At 41.4% G+C, this 24963-nt stretch overlaps 1 protein-coding gene across 1 annotated transcript; it reads right to left on the reverse strand.

Moving 5' to 3' along the window:
- Positions 1 to 223: 223 nt before the first annotated feature.
- On the reverse strand, positions 224 to 23442 carry bpnt2 (3'(2'), 5'-bisphosphate nucleotidase 2). Its single transcript, XM_034104745.2, has 8 exons — positions 22591 to 23442; positions 19098 to 19170; positions 17992 to 18138; positions 13404 to 13563; positions 12512 to 12607; positions 12209 to 12370; positions 6406 to 6540; positions 224 to 5614 (listed from the first exon to the last, which is right to left on the reverse strand). Exons 1-8 carry the CDS (start codon positions 22707 to 22709, stop codon positions 5472 to 5474), a joined length of 1035 nt encoding a protein of 344 aa, XP_033960636.1. The 5' UTR covers positions 22710 to 23442; the 3' UTR covers positions 224 to 5471.
- Positions 23443 to 24963: the final 1521 nt, after the last annotated feature.

Below are 24963 nucleotides of genomic sequence, written 5' to 3' on the forward strand. Positions count from 1 at the left end.
TTTCACAATTTTAATACATGTACATTTTCAGCACCGCTTTAGTTTTAATCTGCATCTGGTGGCGGGCTCATTATTATTTAGTCATTGCTCGCCTATTTCAACCTTATGTCATACAGAAAACATGGTCGGTGTATGTATGAATCACACCCTGATTCTTTGTAAGTGTTTTAGTGTCAGGGTGATAACATTTATTATTGAACACGAAATGTTGAATAATCACAGAAAGGGTCAGGATTTTTTTATTTTACCACCCTCTTAAAAATCTGAAAAAATAGCCTGCTGTCGTTTTTCTGAATTAACAACATTCCTCGAAACAATCTCCTTCAGCACAGTTACAGCTGGTTCTCAGAGTGACACACATGTACACACCCTTACGCCACACAACATCCTGGTTCATGGCAGACAAATAAACAAGTATCTGTTACAACAGCTGTAGTTTGAATACATTGATTTAGATTAGGTGTTATAGTAATTTCACTTCCAAACTGAAGCCGTTGCATGCTGCCGTGTGAGAAAAGAGATGCAGAGTGCACACAGCTCCTTCAGGATCAGGACATAGCACCCATGTCACTGTAATGCCATGTACATTGCGATTGCAGCATACCTTTCCATAATAACCAATCCTGTTGAGTCCTAGGCAGCAGTTCAGACCAAAAGGCACTCTTCATTACCCTCAGAACATGAAGGCCCCACCTCCTGAAGGTGTAGCAGCTCTGGCTTTCAAACTGAAACATATGTTGTCATGACTCCTTCCAAATTAGGCATCTCACCGGCTGCCAGCTTCTCCTCTTCATCATCTGTTATCTTCATCAACATTTCACTCTTCAATACGGTGGCCCTAAAGGTACATGTGAAATGTTTTGACATTAAGGGCCACCGTACTTAACCATACATTTCTATATCTATACCAGGTTATCAAATATGTACTAAGGCTGCTGAGACAAACGGAAGGTTTCACCAAAACAAATGCAAGGACATGAGTCTTTCACTCCAAAGTGTATGACAGGTACCAGGGTGTTGATTCTGCATCAAGGAATCACTTTTAGACGACAGTTTGCTAACCCAGACAAGGACATACACAGCCGGCTCAGGCTCTTGGTGACGCTGAAACACAAGTGCTTTCCTCCTGAACGCAGTCATAATGTCCTGAATGAGGCTGTACATGTTGGGACTTGTTTTTGTACATTAGACACGGAGAACTGCAACTCATGACAAGTATTTACAGGAAGCTGAGAAAGGGAAAGAATGTAGTTTTTCTGGATGATTGCTCAAGGTTGAATGATAGTTGTTTGTTTTAAGGTGTGGTTATAGGAGGTGCTTATCCTTATTTAACGTGCAGCAGATGGCAGTCGATGCACCCCCACAATGGGAAATAGAAACAAGGGACCAAATACATGTAGTGTAGTGGAAGGGGGCGGACAGCCCACCACAATAATAAATGTGCGTTAATGTGGATGTTTATTATTGTAGCCATTATCGTTGCCCTCTTCAAAAGCACAAGAACACTTTGACAGAAAGACTTTTCTTACCTCGCAGAGCTTTGGTGTTTTAAATGGTTATTTCCCATTATCCCAGGTCACACAATAACACAATCGATCAAGGCAACAACATCTGTTTTCCCTGGTAAGACACCTTGATGTTATCATAGGCCCCATTTACACGGAAACGAAAATGAACCGAATTAGATATCAAAAAAGTCTTCTGTTCACACGCAATCGGCTCAATAAACGTGTCCGTTCACACGAGACCGCTCGAGACGCTGTAGTACATATGCCGGGCCTGTAAGTGGCGCTGTACCTCTGGCACAAAATACACCAAAAGCAGCGAAGAAGACTTCCCGAGCATGGCTGCCCTTCTGTTTATTCTCCGGGGTGGATTTAGCAGCAGAGGTGGGGAGAGGCAGGGCTCTGGCTGTTTCTCTTTTTCTCCCTCCCCGAGGCAAGTGTGTGCTTCTCCTGTAAATCTCTCCGGTAGTCCACCAGCAGATGAAAAACACCCACTTCTCCGCCTCTTCCAAGGGACGAGGGAACTGTGCGGCAGAGTTTCCGTTAGAATTGTTTTCCGCCGGTCAACATGTCCGTTATAGTTTAAATCTTCCGGACAAAATTAGAAAAGTGCTGGTCAAAGGTCTTATTTGTTATTTATTGAGCTTTAAAACAAATTAATAACGACTCTATATAATAATATAAGAATACACGGAGCCTCTCTTTTCCTCCCCCTCTCCTGCGTGTCTCCGTCAGCAGCAGCTGATCTCTGTCCGATTAGACTTCACTCGCGTTTATGTCCATATCGATCAAATCTAGCTGGAGGCTCCTGCTGGGTGCACTGTCCTGCGAGATACCGGGACCTGGCTCGAAACACTCGGTTGTTGTTGGCGAAACACATCAGCAATGTGACACGGGGGTGAGCAGGAGAGGTGGGGAGAGGCGGGGCTATGGCGTATAGGGCGTACACACGGAGCCGTTTGACCCCCCAGAGCGTTCGGTCCGCAGATCTACCCACCTTGGGACCCGTTATCGTTTGAGGGGTCCATTTCCGAGGTTCCGTTAACGGCCTCGTGTAAAAGAACCGTCTATACCAGGGGTGCCCAACCAGTCGATCGCGGGGAGATTCCCAGTCGATCGCGAGATGTGTCTAAAAAAAGAACAACAATATTCTGTTTTATCGTTAATGTCCTATAACATAATCTTCCTGTGCCAGAATAATGCACTTTAACGCATCAAAGCTTTGTGATTGGCCAGTGTGACCCCATGTGTCGGGGCGTGGCTGGTGGGCAGTGGGCACTATTTCGCTGACGTTGTCCGTGGCAACAGGAGTGACAGTCTGCACACACACAAGACCGCAATTATGGCAGAAGCAAAAGAGCCCAAAATATCTAATTTTCACTCCGAGTGGGAGGATGATTATTTTGTTATCTATTCCAATTCAAAGTCCATCTGTCTCATCTGCAATGCGAGCGTGGCTTTATCGAAGAAGGGTAATTTAGGAGCGGCATTTCAAAACAGTGCACAAACGCTACGAGACGGAATTCCCTCCTAATTCTGCCCTACGCTCCAAAAGGGGAGGGGCCTGAGAGGACAGCTAAATGCACAGCAGTCCATTTTCACCAGGCCCAACAACAAGAGCAAGGCTGCTCCAGAGCATCTTATCGTGTCACGTTCTTGCGAAACACATGAAGTCTTTCAAAGACGGCGAAGTTGTGAAAGAAGCTTTCCTGGAGGCTGCGACGCGCTTTTGGGGGACAGTAAAAATAACAGAAGCATTTCAACAGGTTTTTGATATAATAAAAACTCAAGTTAGATACCGTTATTAATCTGCTGTAAGTTTTAGTTTGTTTGAACTTATTCATTATAATTATTGTACAAAATGGTATAAGAATGCAAACATTAAGATCTGTTCCGTTTAAATTGATTATAGTCTATCATCAATATACTCTACTAAAATGCAACAAAAAAGGTTTTGATTCTATTAATTTTGTCTCTTTTATTGCACTTTGGCAGCAGATTCCTGAGTAGCTTCAGATCTCAGTTGTCTTATTAGTAAGCCTAATTTATACTTTTGTAGCAACACTATTTTTATATAATGTCAAAGAAAGAGCTCAGAGTCTTTTCTTTTTCCCTGTCTCATATGTGGCAGCACTGTTCAGTGTTTCTTGAAAACATTACCCACTGTAGTGACGTGTGAATAAACTCCAACTCTGTATCAACAACACTGTTGTGTAACTTCAGTTAAATACTTGTATGTGTGTAGATTAGAAAGAGGTAAGATAAAGGATCTGCAGTATTGTATGAAGTATTCATCGTACAAAGGCCAGTTGTATACAAGTAGAAGTGTGTATTTACCTGGTAGTAGGCTGTCAGTAACTACGCCTCTCTATTTGGACTGGTAGATCTCGGCAGACTGGCAACTTTAGAAGTAGCTCTCGGTTCAAAGAAGGTTGGGCACCCCTGGGCTATACAATAGAAAAAAGTAGCAGATACAACCCGAACCGTCTCCATGTAAACGGGGCCATAGTGTGCTTGCAATTGCAATTGTGTATTGTGTAACCAATCAAAAATGACATCAAAACTGACTTAATGAGACAAAATGCTGTCAAAAGATGGTGGGATGAAAAATATTCCTTATTTCCCCTTTTAGCATTTCTTTAGTAACTTTGAGAATTTGCTGCAGTCGACAATTGTTGTAAGGATTAATTTAGGAAATGTAAGATGTTAACTTTCTTTGTACTTTCTCAGACAAACAATTAAAAGAATGGTGGTTATTCTCAGTACACAGTACTCTGCTCACTGAAGGGGATATCTCTATTACTGATCTTTTATTCTGTTTTCATCTAAATGAGGGTCAAATATATCTTTGAAGCAAAGGTAAATCTGTTTAGAAACACACAACACGGAGGTTTGAGAGAGCTGGGCTGATTGTTGTGGTGTGACAGTGCTGGTGAAGGGGTAACATACACCTTGAGCTTGTTGTTTCACAGCTGACGGTGCTTTCACGGACACCCTGCCTGTCTGGGATAAATGCTGTTCCTTAAGGCCCGTGTCCACAAAGCGCCTTTTTCTGAACGCCAGAATGAATAGAACCAATACAAAAGTACTAGAAAAAGGTGCCATGTGGACACGGGCTATTACTCATGTGTGTTCACTGGAATCTCATGTGATGAAGGTAGGACTGGCCCTGATGAACAATGTCTGTCTCCGAAGTTCTGTTGGAATGTGTGCGAGCGTTGTCTTCAAAGCGGAAGGGCCTCCAGTGGTCACTGAGTGTGTGTTCTCCAAGCCGGGAGTGTGCATGTTCAGAGCCATTGCAGTGTCAGGCCGTGTTCGCTCTACAGTCTTGCTCAGTTACTCCTATCCTCTTATTGGCAGATGTGTTGTGTCCCACGATGATGAGATCTCATGGTTCGAGTCACATTTGCAGCTAATTCATTGTCTGTCTGTGTGTGTGTGTGTGTGTGTGTGTGTGTGTGTGTGTGTGTGTGTGTGTGTGTGTGTGTGTGTGTGTGTGTGTGTGTGTGTGTGTGTGTGTGTGTGTGTGTGTGTGTGTGTGTGACGTGACGTTCGAACGATCCCATTCCTTTGAACGGCTCTTTGGTACGAACGAAGGGAACCGAGTCCTACTTGGTGAGAGCCGTTCTTTGTATCGTTGGTTCTCTGCCTGCCATAAACCCACTGGCCTTTAAAAGGAACTTGCCTTCCTGAATGCACATTAGCCCGAGATGATGGCATAACGCATGCTGCTTGAGCAGTAGTGTGGCTGCCTGAGAGATGTAGCAAGTTATACATTTTCTGTGAGTAAAAGTAGATTTCTGGCAATACAGGCAATCATTATCCTGGTGATTATTTCGCAGATAAACATATTAGCCCCGCCCCTTAAAAAAAACGACTATTGAACGGCTCTCGGAAAGGAACGAAGCCATAAGATCCGGCTCCCTTCAAAGAGCCGTAATTCCCATCACACGGTGTGTGTGTGTCTCAGTGCTTCTCAGGGTCCCACTCTGGAAGTTTCTCCACTAAGGCCTTATGGTCCACACCCACACTGGCCACCAGGCCTCCTTTGTTGAGCGCTGTGCCGCTGTAGTCGATGTCCTCTCCCTTTAGCGTGGTCATGTGGCCTCCTGCAGTCATGGTGATTACATGTCATCAGTACAATGCACAACCCATAGTAAACATGCCTTGCAGAGTTCATCATGCTATTAAAAAGAGTTCAATACAAAAGGGCCTTATAGTCTGTGAACCGGGAAATGTTGAGTACCCCAAGGTTTCATGATATAAATGTACAGTACGTCCCCAGCACATAGAAACTGCCGGATGATAACTTGCATATGTTGGGCAATTTGCACATATAGCATAAAGTACGCTAATTAGAATTAAATATCATTATAGCAATTTAAGACAATAGTTACAAAATGGCTTGTCCGATATGGTTTTGGGGGTTATTGAGGATGCTAAATCAATTTCTGACAGTCTCAGGATCTAAAATAGCAGTTTCAACCAGAAAGTGGACATATGTGTACCGTCAGTGGGCTGATGTTGACTACCATGAGTATGTGTTGTGACCTTTTGATGTATAGGAGCACAAGATGAAAATGATTACCTCTACTGTGGGTAGTCCCCTAAAACTGCAAAACCGACCAAAAATGAATCAAAATCAGCCCACAGAGTACACATATGGCCACTTTCTGGTAAAAGCTGCCATTATGGATCCTGAAAATGTCAGAAATGCATTCAGAATCCTCAATAACCCCCAAAACCATTCCAACACTGTCAAAATCAAGCCATTTTGTAAATGATTGTCTGCATGAGCTATAATGCTAATTAACGCAACTTAAGCTAAATGTGCAAATTGTCAAACATATGCAAGTTAGCATCCTGCAGAATATAATACAAATAATAGCGGTTACATTACCTAGAGCGCTCAGTAGTGCTGCACCGGCGCAGATGTCCCATTTCTTAATAAAGGTTACGTGGATGTAAACGTCTGCCTGGTCCATGGGAATGGTTTCACTCGAAGGCATCTCTAAAAGTGACAGGACCTTATATCCTGAGGGAGAGAGAGACAAGCTCCAATATCATTCTGTATCACACTAACGTACGCTGATATAAAGTCCTACACATAAATCTCTTTACTGTCCATTACAGAGCGAGGGCTGCTCTCCCTAAGTCAAGTCAGTTAGAGGAAGCTAACTCCTGCCCTCTGCTGCCTCAATGCACTCCGAAGCATCTTAAACTGTCACCTGGTTTAGTGTTATTATTAATATCATCCCATTGTGCCATTATCTCCAGTTGTAATCACAATGTGCACCATCGTCCTTTTAATGCGCCGTTATTGGTAACTGTATTCTATGTGACGTCTATTTTGGTGTCAGTTATTCCAAATGTGTGGATATGTACGCCTTTAGAACAAAGAAAGCTGGTGTGAAAATAAAAGAAAAAAAAGAAGTATGGCACATAAAAGATCACAAATGGATACAATTATTTGAACAGTTAATAAAAAAATGTTAATAAAAAAATAGGAGTACCAAAGCGATAAAGGAAGTGAAGAGAGGGAAACAGTGTCGTGACATATTTGACTAAATGGCCCATGCTAGTTCTTTGGCAGAGAAAATGTACAGCTTTTAACAGTTGAGCTTCAACAATAAAAACGTTATAAAAGTCTTAAAGCTCACCCATTATGCTATATTTAAGCAATAGCTCACGACAGGCCGTGGTATATGCTCATTATATCACAGCTAAGGGGCGTGGTTCGGCCCGACGCGAAGCGGAGGGTCGACAACCCCCTTAGCACTTAGCTGCAGGCAGTTTGCTTTTCAGCCCAACTGTATACTGTTTTTCTCAGGCGCGGAGGGATACTGACTTGTTGTGAAAAGTAACTTACAATTCTACCTGTGGTATACGCTCAGTATATCATGGCTAAGAACCAATCAGATTGCTTGATTTGACTTGTCCGTTTTATAATTGAACAATATATTATAGGGCAGTGTTGTAGTCAAGTCACCAATTCACAAGTCCAAGTCACTCTCGAGTCACCACTCTTCGAGTCCGAGTCCGAGTCACCAAGGGAGAGTCGTAGTCGAGTCCAAGTCTGAGTCACCGAAGGAGTGTCTGAGTCGAGTCCAAGTCATCATTACCTGTGTTCGAGTCCAAGTCACCCAAGGAGTGTCCGAGTCGAGTCTGAGTCACCTAAGGGAGAGTCGTAGTCGAGTCCGAGTCATCATTACCTGTGTTCGAGTCCGAGTCCAAGTCACCTAAGGGAGAGTCATAGTCGAGTCCGAGTCATCATTACCTGTGTTCGAGTCCGAGTCCAAGTCACCTAAGGGAGAGTCATAGTCGAGTCCGAGTCATCATTACCTGTGTTCGAGTCCGAGTCCAAGTCACCTAAGGGAGAGTCGTAGTCGAGTCCGAGTCATCATTACCTGTGTTCGAGTCCGAGTCCAAGTCACCTAAGGGAGAGTCGTAGTCGAGTCCGAGTCATCATTACCTGTGTTCGAGTCCGAGTTCAAGTCACCTAAGGGAGAGTCATAGTCGAGTCCGAGTCATCATTACCTGTGTTCGAGTCCGAGTCAAAGTCACCTAAGGAAGAGTCATAGTCGAGTCCGAGTCATCATTACCTGTGTTCGAGTCCGAGTCCAAGTCACCTAAGGGAGAGTCATAGTCGAGTCCGAGTCATCATTACCTGTGTTCGAGTCCAAGTCACCCAAGGAGTGTCCGAGTCGAGTCCGAGTCACCTAAGGGAGAGTCGTAGTCGAGTCCGAGTCATCATTACCTGTGTTCGAGTCCGAGTCCAAGTCACCTAAGGGAGAGTCGTAGTCGAGTCCGAGTCATCATTACCTGTGTTCGAGTCCGAGTCCAAGTCACCTAAGGGAGAGTCGTAGTCGAGTCCGAGTCATCATTACCTGTGTTCGAGTCCGAGTCCAAGTCACCTAAGAAGAGTCCGAGTCAAGTCCGAGTCACAAGTCTTCATGTATTAATCTTCGTGGATAAATGTGTTGAAATGTAGCTGCTCCTCTACATTGCTTTTATCCTGTCATGTTATACTAATCTGTCTATTGAACTGCTGTGAAGCGAGTTTGGCTACTATTCTTGTAATAGGTGCTATACAGATATAAACTTATTACTAATATTATTATTATTATTATCAGATATAAATAAACTATATTGAAAATGAGTTACCTTTTAGAGAAGTGATTATATTTGTATGCCAATATTTTCGTTTTGCACTTTTATTTTGATAGTAATAAGATCGGGACTCTTATTTTGAAGGAATTTTTACCGGTTAAATCGGTTTACTGATAAAGATTGAGCCCCAGAAAGCACATGGCTACTTAGCATGCACAATGATGTCATTCTGCATGCTAAGTAGCCATGTGCTTTCGTGTTATCAGCTGAATCTTTATTTATTGATTAGATCACGTTACTCTGAGGATACTGTTCAAGACAGCCTATATGTCTGAACTCGATCCTTAGAGTAATGTGTTACGGAGCCTTCTCTTCAATATTGTTTCCACATAACGAGCATTTTGCTCTTTTCCAATGTGGAAGCAGAATGTGTGAAAGCATACAGCACGATGCGGGGTGTGTCTGTAGACATCTCTAGACTGGAATAGTGGGGCCCAGTTAATGCTGCGTACCTGGACTCACATTCAGGTTCAGGTCCGGACTCAAGTCCAGAGGTTCAGGTTCAGGTCCGGACCTGAACCCATGGCTTGTGTCAAGTTGTGTGAGTAACTAAAGTTAACTTACTGTGAGCTAATTATCAATTGAAAATTAACTCATAATCAACTAAAATTCAAACTCGTCAGGTTTATTGTGCTCCCTTCCAACTTGTGTCCACATTTCTCTACAAAGTACAAATGTAAAAAAAAAGACTTTTTGCCACTTAGTCTACAAATGACTTATGACAGCAACTACAGTGAACTACTACAAAGTTCAAACATGTATTTCATTTACCAAACTAAAGTAACCAAACAGTCCATGAGCTGACTGAGCCTAAATCCCTAAAACATTGCTGAAAGGTAGAGTGTAGAGTAGACTATACGCATTACACTGTTACACACCTACTATACAGTATAGGCTACACTGTAGTGACTACAGTCAGAGTGTACTGTACTGTCTGTACACCATGTCTTTTCTACAACTCTACATGTGTACATTATACAGTACATACTACATACATAGTGATGTACATACAGAAATTAAAATCAATGTTGATATGGCGTAATTTTGAATTAAATACACTATTTAATTTAAATCAGTTTTATTCTGAAAAAAACGGAAGTTCACACTTAACACTTTTATTCTGAAAGTTCTTCACTTCCGGTTATCATTAGCATGTGGCGAAATGCTACGTTTTCAAACGGTGAATCGAAGGTGAAATGACATGTGATGTTGTACACTGAGCACACTGGGATTAGCACTCATTTATTGACGCTGAATAAGGTTTATCAGGGAATGTTTAAATAACCACAGACACCAGAATATACGTAAGTGCTAGTTTTTTTGCGAGTCCAAGTACCGGTTCCCGACGTTCCGGTTTTAACCGGACTTGAACCGAAACTTTTTACAAGTCCAGTACCGGTTCGGCGTACCGGTACGCAGCACTAGGCCCAGTACGTGAACTCTCCTCGCAGGTGCACATGCCAGGATAGAGGACATCAGACTCCAGAGAAAATTAGCTTGAGTCCAAGTCCAAGTCGGAGCGTCAATGTACAAGTCGAGTCCGAGTCCAAGTCAGCGTGTGCGAGAATTCACGAGTCCAAGTCCAAGTCACGTCAATCAATGCGTGAGTCCGAGTCGAGTCACAAGTCCAGAAAATCGGCACTCGAGTCCGAGTCCAGGTCTCGAGTACTCCATCTCTGTTATAGGGCCATATCTATAATTCAGCCCTGGGGCCCGTTTCATACCGGGGCTCGGTACCCACCCCTAGTCTGCAATGTTCAAAACAACAGATAAAGCCAGAAATCTAGGTGTAGTCATGGACTCTGACCTGAGTTTCAACAGTCACATTAAAACAGTTACTAAATCAGCCTACTATCACCTAAAGAATATATCTAGGATTAAAAGACTAATGTCACAGCAGGATTTGGAAAAACTTGTCCATGCCTTTATCTTCAGTAGACTCAACTACTGCAATGCAGGGTTTCCGCTAGGATTTTTTCTCGCCGGTCAAATGTCCGGGCAGAATTTATTTTACCGGACAAATTTGAAACTTGCCGGTCATATTTCAATAATAATAATAATAGTTGTGTAGCAGAGTTTCTGTTAGCAGGTAATTACCGGACTATGAGCAGATATGCTTCGGTTTAAAACTCAGTTCATGGGGCTCATTTTTATATTGCTTCAGTTTATAATCGTAACAGATCGAAAAATTCAGATTCATTTTTCAATAAATGATTCCACAAACAACATGATTATTACATTCAAACAAACTACTTGTAGTAGATAACGTACATTATTCAGAAGTTTACATCAACTTTGAATAATAACACGGGAGAAACGGATCCTCTCTCTCTCCCTCTCCCTCTCTCTCTCTCCTGACAGCACGTCAGTTTCTCATGCAGCTCCTGCAGCCCGCTAAACAGAGGGCGGGGCTTCAGGTGATCCTGCAGAGCTGCGTGTCTCGGTCAGACTCAGCAGCTGATCTGATCTCTCTCTCGCGTCCGGTTAAACTTCACTCGCGTTTATGTCCATATGGATCAGATCCAGCTCTCCTGATCGGCCTTCATAGAGAGCACCGATCAAACTATTAAGAGTGAATATCGGCCGATAATGACTGGCGGCCGATCGATCGGAGCCTCCCTAATTATTACCAGACATTTTGACCGTCAGGTTTTGAATTTACCGGTTTTTTATAAATGTTACCAGCTAAAAACCGGTAATTACCGGCTAACGGAAACCCTGCTGCAATGGTGTCTTCACAGGTCTCACTAAAACATCTATTAGGAAGCTGCAGCTGATTCAGAACGCCGCTGCTCGAGTCCTCACTAACACTAAGAAAGTGGATCACATCACTCCTGTTCTGAAGTCTTTACACTGGCTTCCTGTGTGTCAAAGAATAGATTTAAAATACTGCTGCTGGTTTATGAAGCACTGAATGGTTTAGGCCCAAAATACATTTCTGACCTCCTGCTAAATGATGAACCATCCAGATCTCTCAGGTCTTCAGGGACTGGTCAGCTTCCTGTCCCCAGAGTCAGAACTAAACATGGTAATGCAGCGTTCAGTTATTATGCTCCAAACATCTGGAACAAACTCCCAGAAACCTGCAGGTCCGCTGCAACTCTGACTACTTTTAAATCCAGACCAAAGACTTTTGTCGCTGCTTTTAATTGATATATTCACATCTTAAACTGCACTGTAACTTGTATTATCTTTGCTTTTAAATGAGTGTTTCTAGATATCATTTTATAATGTTTATTAATGCTCTTACTGTAATGTCTTTCATTTTTGTAAAGCACTTTTAATTGCCTTGTGTTGAAAGGTGCTACATGAATAAACTTGTCTTGCCTTAATCTTGATTATTACGGCTTCCAGCTAATGAAAACCCAAAATTCAGTATCTGTCAAACTTAGAATAACATAAGACCAATGAAAACACTTTTTGCAGAAGGCCGACATTTCTGTAGTAAAAATCTGTTTTTGTATTGGTCTTATGTAATATTCTAATTGTTTGAGATGCACCTGTAAATGTAAAATAATCCTGTACAAACTCACCAGCGCCTCCTGCTTCTATGATTGTTGTGGAATTTCCAAAAGCATCCTGAACAAAACTCTTCACTTTCCCGGAGTGGGAACGGGAGACAATGGCCTTGGGGGTGCTGACACTGTAGGAGGACCGGGCTCTCATATTTGACCCCTGACCTACAAACGCCCATGCTGAGGGGCAGAGGACAGGCAGGCAAAGGGAGAGAGAGGGAGAAGGAACTCAATACAGATCATTTTGTGAGGCACATTCCAGGTTTACTCCTTCACAAGTGTTTAATACACACCAGTGGAGTTGTGGAGGAACACACTTACCAGTGAAGCCGGTGAATGGCACGTGTATGACCCCAATGACTGGTTTACCATCTACAGCCACACACACCATGGTGGTCACAAACTTCACCAGATTCTCTATGGAGAGAGAGATCAGCAGATAGAGAGGAGGGAGATGGAATAGAGAGTAGACAACCAGAGGACAGAGACAGGGGAACATTTTGTAATTTAACAGGCTGAGTGAGGACCTACTGTCAGTAGATGACCAAGTAAACTCTACTGGCCCCCCCAGTAACAGGATGAATGTTGTAGAGAGCTCTATGGCATGTTCAGACGACTTTCCATACATAGGGGAAAAACAAAAATACCGAAGACGCCGAGTTCTTGGAGCCAACAACCAAAATAAAAATGAAATTTTTTTCCTAATATACTTGTTTTGTAGTGGAAGGTGTTTTGTTTGGGGATGATAAGTTTGTTGGGATCATGGCACTGTGGGATAGGTTTTACCCACACCAAGCATAACGGAGTCGGTGCCGTCGGATGCCCGGTGAAAGTAAATCAAAACCAAAGATAACTTTAGAAGTTTGTCCAGGTCCCAGATCAGAGTCTTTTCAAATATTTTTCCATCGCTGTCCGTCTTGTCACCGCAATCTCTCCCATGCATCACTAACAAGTTCATTAATGTGCTACCTACTGCCACCCACTGGCATGGAAGAGTATTACATTACTGAGCCAGCCACTACACTGCAGGCACAGATGCTCAGAAATGACACATTATTTGCAGCAACTAACTTTTTGGTACCAATTAAGTGAAATTGGAGAATTTCCCCAAGCACACTGGTGGAAAATCACTGCCTAACACAAACAAGTGCTTTCCAATATGTCTGCTTAAATGATCATGAAGATGAGTTCATGTCTTTGAGTTTAAATGTACCTGTGTATTCCTGTGTAGCGTCCAGAGGATCGATCCACACGGTGACGCTCTCCGCAAGAACGTCCCTACCTCCCTCTACTTTTTCCAGTATGTCGGCTGGAATCTTCCGGCTCCAGGCTGCAGACTTATCCAGTGTGTTGTCATGTTCCTCACTGTTCACCTGAAAATGAAAACACACACGAGTCCTTTAGGGCTCAGGAATTAGATGGTCCTCCTCCAATCAGAAGGTCTGTGGTTTGACCCCCCTCATGTAGTGTCGAGATGTCCTCGGGCTGGATACTTTACCCAAAATGGCTGCTGATCAGAATAACTGTATTAGTCCCACAGAGGGGAACTAATACTAAAGGCCAACAGTGTGTGTGTGTGTGTGTGCGTGCGTAAAGAAAGAAAGAAAGATGTTGTTGTTTGTGATTAGTGTGAATGCTGTGCAACAGCATTCCACTATTCTTCTTCTTCTTCTTCTTCTTCTTCTTCTTCTTCTTCTTCTTCTTCTTCTTCTTCTTCTTCTTCTTCTTCTTCTTCTTCTTCTTCTTCTTCTTCTTCTTCTTCTTCTGTTCTTCTTCTTCTTCTTCTTCTTCTTCTTCTTCTTCTTCTTCTTCTTCTTCTTCTTCTTCTTCTTCTTCTTCTTCTTCTTCTTCTTCTTCTTCTTCTTCTTCTTCTTCTTCTTCTTCTTCTTCTTCTACCCAATATTTTGCCGTTGAATAACTTCCGTCTACTTTCAGCTACAGAAACCATTCAAATATCGAAATATTCAGCCTTTTCAGCACATGATGGGAAACTTTCAACTTTTTCAAAATATTCAGCTTTTTAAACTCTTTTTTTAACATGTACCTCAATGGGAGGAACCTTCAAATCCTCTTTTACCTACACCGTGCACCAAATGCTACTCCTTCCACATACTTTCAGCTAGAGACTTCATTCCAACTTTAAAATGCTCACAAGTATTGCATGCTTGAATTGTAGGAAAATCTCTCTTAGGTTGAAAAATAAAAAAAAATGTAAGCAAAGAACTTCAAGAAAATGCCTCTTGAGGGCATGAAGTGACAAAACTTTCAACATGTCTCCATTAAGGCCCATTGTAAATTCAGCCTCATCTTTCATCACAGCACCAACTGCACACCTTTAGTTAATCTGCTAAAAAAAGCCACATTATTGACCCGAAAGTACACAAAGAGCAGACTGAGAGTCATTGACATGCTTCACGCGTTGACATTTTACCGATAGCAGCTACCCTTTTTAAACTATAGTTAGAAATGTAAGAGGTTTATTTCTCATTCAGAACAACGGAAAGGCTCTCCTTTCACTGCACATCTCCATGGTAACTTTTGATCTCTGGGCTCACACAGGTGTTTGATAACGTTGTCACCATGGTAACCTTTGATCTCTGGGCTCACACAGGTGTTTGATAACGTCGTCACCTCAAACACAAACACACAGACTGAAGTTTAACCAGTTAAGCCCCATGCCCCCGGTACCAGGGGCAAAACGCAACATCTTGCAAGAAACAGCGTCTGAGGGCTTCTTAAAAAAGGGAGGCAATCCTCATGACACGCATTTTTAGATAATTATCATCCGATAAAACAGACCAGTCTCTGCCAGTCTTTTTTTTATTTATTTTTTTATCCGATGACGTTATCAGTGATTTTAAGCTGATTAATTACCAAAATAACATCAACCCTGTGGGCGGCGCCATTTTGACGAGTCACATGACTTATTTTACCGGAAGTGACGTGAACTATGCGTTTGGTGTCGAGGACAAATTGACGTATGTGCTTTGTTCATGTTGTTTACTCTAGTTACTCTCACAATTCTATTGAAATATGCCTCATTGTATCGCGAAACATTGCTAAGAAGAAAGGGCTGTACCCGTCAAATGTACCCACCTTTCATTTATTGGTTCAACCAAAGAGGTGCGTTTCACATCCTTCATGGCAACCAGTGCTGTTCTCAATACAGCTTTTTCTAACACCACAGTGTCGAATTCCCTGTGTAAACATATGCAATCCAAGTCGTCTGTGAACAGTTTATTTTCAAGCTCTTCAAGCTCATGACAACATATGTTCATAAGAGGATTGTCCATGGCTACACACCGATCGCAAGTACACCATTCATGTACAGTTCTCCCTACTCGCCCCCCGAAATCAATTGCACGAGTAAAGGGATTGTCTCCAGCAAGATCACCATGCTGTTCATCCTCATCGTCACTGTCCCTGGATTCCTGACGGTTCTGGCCACTTGGCTGTATGGCTGAATTCCCCCATCCAATCTCTCCACATTGCTCAAAACTTCTTCCTCGGCTGACGAGTCCGAACTCAAATACTCCTCCATGTTTTCGTCTAATGAGCTGTTCGTGTGTTTACAAAGTGAACGCATAGATGACGTCACAACCTAGTTTTTAGGATTATGTGACTACTGAAAATGGCCAAAATGGCAGCTGCCTGACCGAATATACAGGTTTTGATAAAAAAGAGCTATAATATCATTATTTACCGGGGAATATCGCTGATTTCTTCAGGGTATGGTTTAAACATAATGTTTCACTAAATACTGACGTTTTTATTAACTATCTAATGACTGGAGCCTTCCTTTAACATTTAATAAACTATGAATGTGTCATATCCACTTACGGGAAGAAACTCAGCTATCAGACAATATTAACCATTTTTAGCTAAAGGATACACAAGGGTAATAACAAAGGCTCTGAATTAGCCCTGTGCTAACGCACTTAGCACAGAACTCATGGTAAAATACCCTTATTACTTATAGGATCTGCACAAACAAGATATCGATTAGCAAGCTATATATAAGTATCATCACTGAGCAACCAGAATTTGCGGCATGGGAAACAAAAACCAGACATCACACCACGTAGCTTTAGGTAGCAAAAACGGGACATTGTCTTACCTTTTGCTGTTTCTGATAAAAAGTTGTGTTCAATGTAATGCCGTCAAAATTATCGCGTTAACGGCGGTAATTAATTTTTTGAATTAATTGCGTTAAAATATTTAACGCATTTAACGCATGTGCAGAATGGCCCGCCCCATACATCCCACCAGTGGCAGCGCCAGGGTATGGCTGGGGTAGGCTACACCCATACCAAGAAATGGCTTAGCCCCACCATGAAAAAGTATGTTAAAGTAAGCAAAATAAAGTCTGCCAACTCGCGGAGTAAATTGCACAGACAGCAGTTAGTAAGATTGATTTCAGTAGCCACGGTTTTGAAAACTTTTGTCACGTAGTGATCGTCTTCTCAATGGAACATCTTTGATAATGTCTTCTGGCCAATCAGAATCAAGATAACAGCGTGGTGTTGTTGCAGGAAGTCCCGACGGAGAATACTTTACTTGACGTACTTGTGAAGCTCTTCTAGAAGGCAGTTAGATCACCGGACGACAGAGTCGGTCTCCGTGTGCACAGACAGGGCTGCTGTTAACGTCGGTCTGTACAACGGAATTGTGCCAAAACTACGCCAGCCGGCTGCGGAGGGAGACTCCCCCCTTCACTGGAGAACTGCGCTAAAACAGCTGATCACAACGTTCACACTCTGTGGTCACGAAGTACTCCACTAGCCCCCCCCCCCCCTCTGTCGACTTTCCTGAAGTACTCCACTAGCTGCCCCCCCCCTCTGTCGACTTTCCTGAAGTACTCCCCCGTTGATAGAAATCAACACGTAATGAATTAAGACCCCACGGTTTGATGATTGATAGGTGTGTGGGTTGTCTTTCATTTTGACACGCAGAAAAATGTTATAATAAACATAGATACTGTGTTAAATGGATATATCCGCCTTCTTTCATTTATCTTTCCATTCCCAACAATATACATAAATAAATGGCATATTTTGGACATAGTTCGAATGGTGATTAATCATGATTAATTAATTTTTAAGCTGTGATTAATCTGATTACAAATTTTAATCGTTTGACAGCCCTAGTTCAATGGCATTACAACGATAAAAACACTGCTGAAGGTTGATCCATAGGTTAATCCAATGTGTCTGTGTCACTTTGAAATTATTACTGATAATCCATCTTCATATTTATGAATTTTCAAAGCCTTTTTAATTTATTTTCTCTTCTTTATACACAATCATTCACTACTACTTACATTTAATATGTAACTCCTTCAGCCTACTTTCAGCTACAGAAACCATTCAACTATTAAATTATTCAGCTATTTCTGGACATTGAGGCTATACATTTAGTTGTTTATACCTTATAAAACATTTTCTTTTAAATATTAAGCTTATTCACTATTTTTCCTACTCTTCCAGTTTAACATTTCACTTACTTGGTTTTTGTAGCTAAAAGCAGCTACAGAGACCATTCAACTAATAACATATTCAGCTTTTTCTGCATTTTCAGCTAAATTCAGCAACAAATGTACACAGTTTACAGCATTCGCACACCTTTTCAGCAGGAAATGTATTTTCTAGTTTTATTTGACTTTTGCCTCTTTGTTTTGATTTGTATGACAATTCTAAAGGCCTATTTCCTTTGTTGAATATTTGTGGAAAGCCTTTTATTTTATGATGATTACACACAAGTGGCACATCATCGACATATTGGAAGGCAAACAAGTCACTCACCGTGACTTCGGGGAAGGTGTTGCTTATAAGGTTGAACATCTTCCTATGAGACTGCAGGTCGCCTGTAGTCAGAAGCTCAGTGGCTCCCTCCTTCGTCTTGCCCTTTGACTTCTCGTTCAGGCTATTTTCATCACGCACCTTCTTCACCTGTGGAGGAAAAAAAGAACAACTCTCATGCTAATACACTGAAAAAACTGAAGTATTGACTTTAATTAAATGTATTAGGTCAACAAATGGCACATAACTGTATCAGGTTAGTTGACAGCAAATATATTAAGTTGAAGCTAATTTTTTATTTAAAGTTAGGTTTATTGCTTTCAACTAACCAAAAACAGTTATGTGAAATCTGTTGACATAATACATTTAATTGAAGTCGGTGTACGGCATGAAGGCTCGGATGTAGAGTCATTGGTTCAGATGACTGCATGTGAAACTTCAGCAGCGCAGTGGATAACTGGATCAGTCAGGAGCTGCCACTGTGGTGCAATAACTCTTATATGCAATATGGACCTGGTTAACATTATTATTAGTTCGACAATTTTAACAGTGGAACCAGAATCTGAGTAACTCTGCAATATATAATTGAAGCACTGTTATCTAGCTTCTACCACACTGTATTCAGCTGACTGTTAGTCATTTATTTGATAAATACTGCTGCTGCTACTTTTCTAACTGAATGTGCAGTTTTGTAAATGTTTATAATTTGTTCTCACAAATGTGTTCTTTGTAAATTGTAATTTCTCTTTTAAATATGATGTGCATGCCCTTTATCTAGTAGCGTTGTATTTTTTGTCTCCATCTATACTTTTGCTGTAACGATATAAATGTCCCCTCTGTGGAACAAATAAAAGTATTCTAAATCTGCTCTATGAAGGAAGTAGATAGTCCAATAATATTAAGTTAAACCTAATATTTGTTGTAGTCAACATGTCAAGATGTCCTTGGGCAAGATACTTAACCGAAAATCAAAAGTCAACACTATGATCAAACAAATGAAACAGGCTCAGCGAGCTTCTCATTCTGAATAACTTAATGGTTCTCGGTTAAATATGTATTCTATGGAAAGAACTTAACTTCTGTTTATTGAGCTGTGAAAGTGTTTTTACCTCTGTGCCACCGAGCAGCGCAGCCTCCACTGAGACAGCCAGCAAGTCCCTCAGGTCCACCGTCCTCCGCTGCCTGCAGACACCAGGGACAGAGCGCTTGATGTTAGAACAACACTAACGGAACTTTCACCTTTCTTCACACACAACCTGATTAAATGTTGTCATCCATTTAAGCTCATGGAAGGTGAATGAGTTGTGTGACATTGTACCTGGTCTTTTCAAATGAAGCCTATATTTTGTGCTAATTCACTAGCTTATAAAAACGTGACAATGACAAAGTGTTCGCCCTTAAACTACTCAAAGACATACAGTATAATGGTGCTGCGTTCAGATCAGCAGAAGGGGAGATCTGATTAAAATTGAACCTTGCAGAAGTCCTGCAACTAACTATTGTTTTCATGAACCTGTTCATTATGTTGTAGATTTCTTGTTTAGCCTATAAAGCAGGGGTGGGGAACCTTTTTCCTCTCAAGGGCCATTTCAATGTTTACAATATCCTCAGAGGGCCGTACAAGTTATTGACCTCTGCTTAAAAAAACTAAAATCACAGCCCATTCATTTCATTCTGTGCAAAGAAAAAGCAACCTCTTAATCCAGATATCTCACCATGACTCGCATATGCATGCACGTGCACGGTGTGGCGTGACCACCAAAACAGAAAGATATGGACACAAGATGTGTACAAAATGTATTTAGTTTCCTATCCATGATTTAAGTGTGGGGGGGGGAAGCATCAATCTGGTGCACTTTGAGAGCAACATTAGGAGATCTATGGATACATCTCTCAACACCCAGATGAAACGGAACTGGAAGCAGATTTATTTTTCTTTATGAATATTTGACAAATCACTCTCCTTTCAAACTGTATTCTTGTTTATTAATAACAACTTTTTTTTACTGTCATATAGTATTTTATACCTGTTTACTTTATTCTCTTATTTTTTTATAACTATAATGATCATATAAAGATGTGCCTTTACCTCACTGGTTGTAGAAAAAGCTTCTTATATTCGTTAGCATAGCTAGCTAACCAGATGCTAATAACAACAACGTTATTGACTGTATGATCAGTGTGACAGATGAGCAGATCGCCACTGGGCTTTCAACTAAAGACACAGACACGCAGAAACTGTGGCATGTGTACCCTCCGTATGGGTACTGCAATTTCTGAAGTGCTCGAGTGGCGTTCTGGTGCTCTCCGTCAGAACTGCACCCCTGTCAGGCGAGACATATACCACGTGATGACACGTTAGGCTCGTGTTGTGTTCAAGGACCCTGACCTTCGCCAGGAAAAACAGGTACTCGCTTGTTTATTTTTTTTGCGGTCTAGATTTCTTACATTTTTTTCTTTTTTGCGTGTGTTTATAAATTACCTCGAGGGCCGTACCAAATTGTCTTGCGGGCCGTATACGGCCCGGAGGTTCCCCACCCCTGCTATAAAGGATCATAAAATAGTAAAGGTACTACAGGTCTGCAGTGTTTCCCCTAGGATGAGTCATAGCAGCGGTGCTAAGGCCCGCGGGCCCAGCTAAATGTGAGCGTGGAGTGCATGGAATTTGTTAGTGTGTGCTTGTGCGAAGTGCGCCCCCCCAATTTGTTTCTATGTGTCTGCCAGCACAAGAAAGGCTCTTGAGGCTCTACAGGTGTATTTTGCTAAATCACCTTTATTGAACATACAGTAACACAAATACTACACATCCACAAACAATCAAAATAACATGTATGCTATTTAATTATTTTAACCTGCTTTATTTGGGGGTGGGCCTCACATTCTCTAGGGGGGTCCGGGGGCATGCACCCCTGAGAAGATGTTTTTTTAAATGTTGAAGTTAAATGCATCAATCTGGTGCACTTTGAGCACAACATGAATTTATGGATACAGCTCTCAGCACTCAGATGAAAGGAGCTGTATACTTTTCAATAATCCAAACATCTTTAGAATATGATCACAACCAATAACAAATCATTTAAACTGGTTTATTCTTATCTTATGTTACCTAGTTAGCATTCTTTCTTTTTATGTATGCATATTTTACTAATCACTCTCCTTTTAAACTGTTTTTAATTTGTTACTGTCCTATAGTACACATTGGAATGATGTCTTACTTTCTTTTTTAAAACTATATGAAATAGATAAAGGTGTGCTCTCTAGCTCTCTCTGTCTCGCTCGCTCACAGAGGCTGTGTGCTCCTCCATGGCGATGACGCGAGCACCACGTATTATTATTTTAATGTATTTTAATGCTGTGCCGCTGCTGAATGTATATAGGGGAAACACTGGTCTGAGATCATATCTGTAAATGTCTTGTCCGTCCAGATATTCACTTATATATCTAATATCCATTTTCTTTTATATTGAAGCATTTTATGGAGCTAATTTATTCCATCATTCTGGGAAAGCAGGTGGAGTTGCGTTTTAGTTTTAGTTTAGTGATGTATGCTAGAAACAAAGAGGAATAAGAACATCTCCAAATTTTCTAGGCTGAAAACAACAGTTTCTCACATTTTTGTATCCAACATTAATCGATCATCAAAATGATCCCATTATATTCTTGTTGATAGATAGCTCTACTATTCTTTAAAGTCTACTTTCAGGCTTCAGTAATCAATACATCAGACACATGTCCGCCTGTCTAAAACGTACTATTGTTCACGACCTAGTAAGCAGCTTCTTATCAGAACACTCGCATGTAGTAACAGCTCATACAAGACACGGCACACTGATCAATAGTCGAGCAACACACTTATCGATATTCTCCCTGTTCATCAACACTTAGACCGTGGCTGCTGCAAGTATTGTACTTACGTATCATTTTGACATATTCTTACTTTATCTGGGTATTTTCATTTGATATTATTTTATACTTGTACTCTACTACATGTCAGAGTCAAATATTGTAGTTTTGACTGCACTACATTTATTTAACACTCCTCGTTACATATACATTACACATACAGAAACACATGATATGCATTGCTGATGTGATTTAATGCAGTACTGTACTGATAATCTACACACTGTTTCTAGTATCTAAACTGGACCACATTGACCAAGTACAACACTTAAATGCTGTTACGTGTGTAAAAACAGGATTATATTTAAAACCATAAACATATAATACTGTGAAAGATCCATTGATCCTTTGATACTTGGGTGCATTAAGCTGACAATACTTCTGCACTTTATAATATTATTCTGAAATGGGACATTGTGCAGAATGAGTACTTTGATTTGACGCCAATACTTTTGTACTTTTACTTAATTAACAAAACTAGCCTCTCTTGCTAAATCTGGCATATTTACATCATGGACTTTAGTGCTCATGTTAATTATTTGCATTGTCCATTCTTAAATAAATAAAGACAAATACAACATTTGGATATCCGGATTGTTTCTTGTTATGGAGTATTTTAAGACCATCATATTTGTACTTTTATTTAAGTAAAGGATCTAAGTACTCCTACCACCACTGGAAATGGGAAGAGAGTCTCACCTGAAAGCAGCGATGTGGTTGGAGATGACCCCGGCATACAGGTGGTAGATGACCCCGACTCCCAGCAGGCAGAACAGCCCCAAACCCAGGGGTGACAGCCGGATTCCCATCGGAGACATTGTCCGAGTAAAATATCCTACAAGTTATATTTGAACAAAATAAATAAAAAAACAAAGCCGGGGGCACGGGCCTGGCTAAACAACAGACTCGAGATAAAGCGTTAAACTAGCTGACGTGGCTGTCATACAGCAGGTCACTGGCCACTTCACCTTGCGGATTAATACCGACATGTAACGTTAGCAAACAGCTGAGAGGCGGCGGACAACAGTCAAAGAACAAACGGACTATTCTGGACGAGTTGGCTGGCCGTTTATCATCGTCCGACGTGTCACTGACGAACATGTACCGAATAACTTGCTGTTCCCTCGGTTTGTCGCGACATTCCGTTAGTTGGAGAGCTTTCCTTTACTCTCGCCGTTAACTTGAAGAGAGCCAGGGGTTCAGTGGTGTCGAAGGCAGAGAGGAACAATCACACCTCTGTTCAGACATTTTGCTCTCCAGAGTTACAAGCGTGACGTCACCGCGGAGAGGTCACTGCTCACTTCTCTTCCGGGTTATCCCTGGGTTGCGGTCGAATAGTCCAAAAATCAGCTCCTAACGTCTATCCCTGTCGTGTATCCTCTCTTTTCCTCTCTCCCTCCCTCTCTCTCCTGACAGCCCGTCAGTTTCTCACGCAGCTCGCTAAACTGTGGGCGGGGCTTCAGGTGATTATGCAGCAGCTGATCTGATCTCTCTCTCGCGTCCGGTTACACTTCACTCGATCATATCCAGCTCTCCTGATCAATAGAGATGGGTCTGGCTGCAGACCGCAGCAAGGAGGCGTTTCCTATAGGGGCGTTTCCTAACTTTTTTTATCCAGCTGCTTTTATAAATCCTCGCAGAAGAAGTCATTGTTCTAGTGATGGGAATTCCGGCTCTTCTTGCTGAGCCGGATCATTTGGCTCACCAAGAAGAGCCGGCTCTTTCGGCTCCCAAAGGGCTCTTCAGTTTACCACATATTATACCTTTTAATTAAATCAAATGTAGCCCTGTTTTGACTAATGATTTATATGTGTACACATATATCACTTAAATTATTCAAGACATCCTTTGTACTAAAGTATTCAAAAGTAAAAATTACATGTTTAATATAAATTATTTGCTGTGGCCAATTGTTTTCATTGCATTTACAGACCCGTGTAACTCTCTGATACCACCCAATGAATGCATTGACTTGCTTGGAGAACCACGCTACACAAAACAGATGGCAACACCTACAACAACTATTTAAAAAAAGGGGCTACTGTATCAACCTATATAAAGTATATACATATAGTTTTTCTCCCTGCAGGAGAGGGTAGCGTGCTTTGAGATCAACTGCTAGGCTGCAGCGGGGAGAAGAGGGGGACAAAAAGTAGGAAGAGAAGTAGGCTAATGGGTCAGAAACCCCCCTTTTTACGCAGCGGTCCAGACATAGACATCATCGCTACGGCGACATATATTCAGTTGCCAGTTACTTTTGGCATTAGGGCAGGGATATCTTTCAAGGTTTGACATAATGAATTGTGCTACTTTTAAAGCAAGCAACGGTGTTTTCAAATCTGTAATCAAAAAGCTCCTCAAAAACACTATAGAAGCAGTTCCTGCCGTTGTTACGTTAGCAAATTTCACCTGTTTCTTTCAGAATAAGAATAAAAGTATAAAACGAGGTGAACATCACTACAAGTCTGGACACGTTGAGAGCTGTACATACACGAAAGGGGAGTTAGTCGGTTCTGTAAGAGCAGCGGGACCGGCTTTACAAGATGTTGGTGAGTAATATGAGTGCAATGTGTAACGTTAATGTCAGCTAGCTAACATTAGCTAACAAGGTACACTAACGTGTTTTGTTTCAGGAACTAGTTTTCTCCTTAAGAACTTCGTGGTCTCTGTGTATGCTGTGGATAACATTAGTGTTCACAAGAACAAGGTAAACTCCCGTGTTTTGTTTTAGTTGCTCTTCAGATTGAAGCGGCCAGTTTTATATCGACTATACTGTATGTGTGATCTCCTTTTACATCTCGTTGTGTCATTTGAGTTTATTTGCTTTGTGTAGATTCAAGGGTTTTGGTTATCTTGTCAATTTGTTTGGTTATCCAGGCACAGCTGTGTGTGACTCCCTCTGGTACACTGGTATGTGTTTTCCTAATGTAGAGAGCATTGATTCATTAATAAATTACACACTGAGTCTAGATCCTGACCAAATCCTTTTTTATTGTTGATCAAATGTTTTTCAAAAATGTATTCATACACATTTAGAAAAATACAATGTACAATCACAACCAGTACAACACA

This window comes from Pseudochaenichthys georgianus, chromosome 17 (assembly GCF_902827115.2).
Source record: "Pseudochaenichthys georgianus chromosome 17, fPseGeo1.2, whole genome shotgun sequence".
In the NCBI taxonomy this organism is placed as follows: Eukaryota; Metazoa; Chordata; class Actinopteri; order Perciformes; family Channichthyidae; genus Pseudochaenichthys; species Pseudochaenichthys georgianus.

What these genes read in the sequence shown, in the direction of transcription:
- bpnt2 (XM_034104745.2), bottom strand. Translation starts at nt 22,709, where the DNA reads ATGTCTCCGATGGGAATCCGGCTGTCACCCCTGGGTTTGGGGCTGTTC. An exon ending in CGCTGCTCGGTGGCACAGAG is followed by an intron (nt 18,139 to 19,097) that starts GTAAAAACACTT and finishes TTTCCTCCACAG; the next exon opens with GTGAAGAAGGTGCGTGATGA. An exon ending in GCCATTCACCGGCTTCACTG is followed by an intron (nt 12,371 to 12,511) that starts GTAAGTGTGTTC and finishes TCTGCCCCTCAG; the next exon opens with CATGGGCGTTTGTAGGTCAG.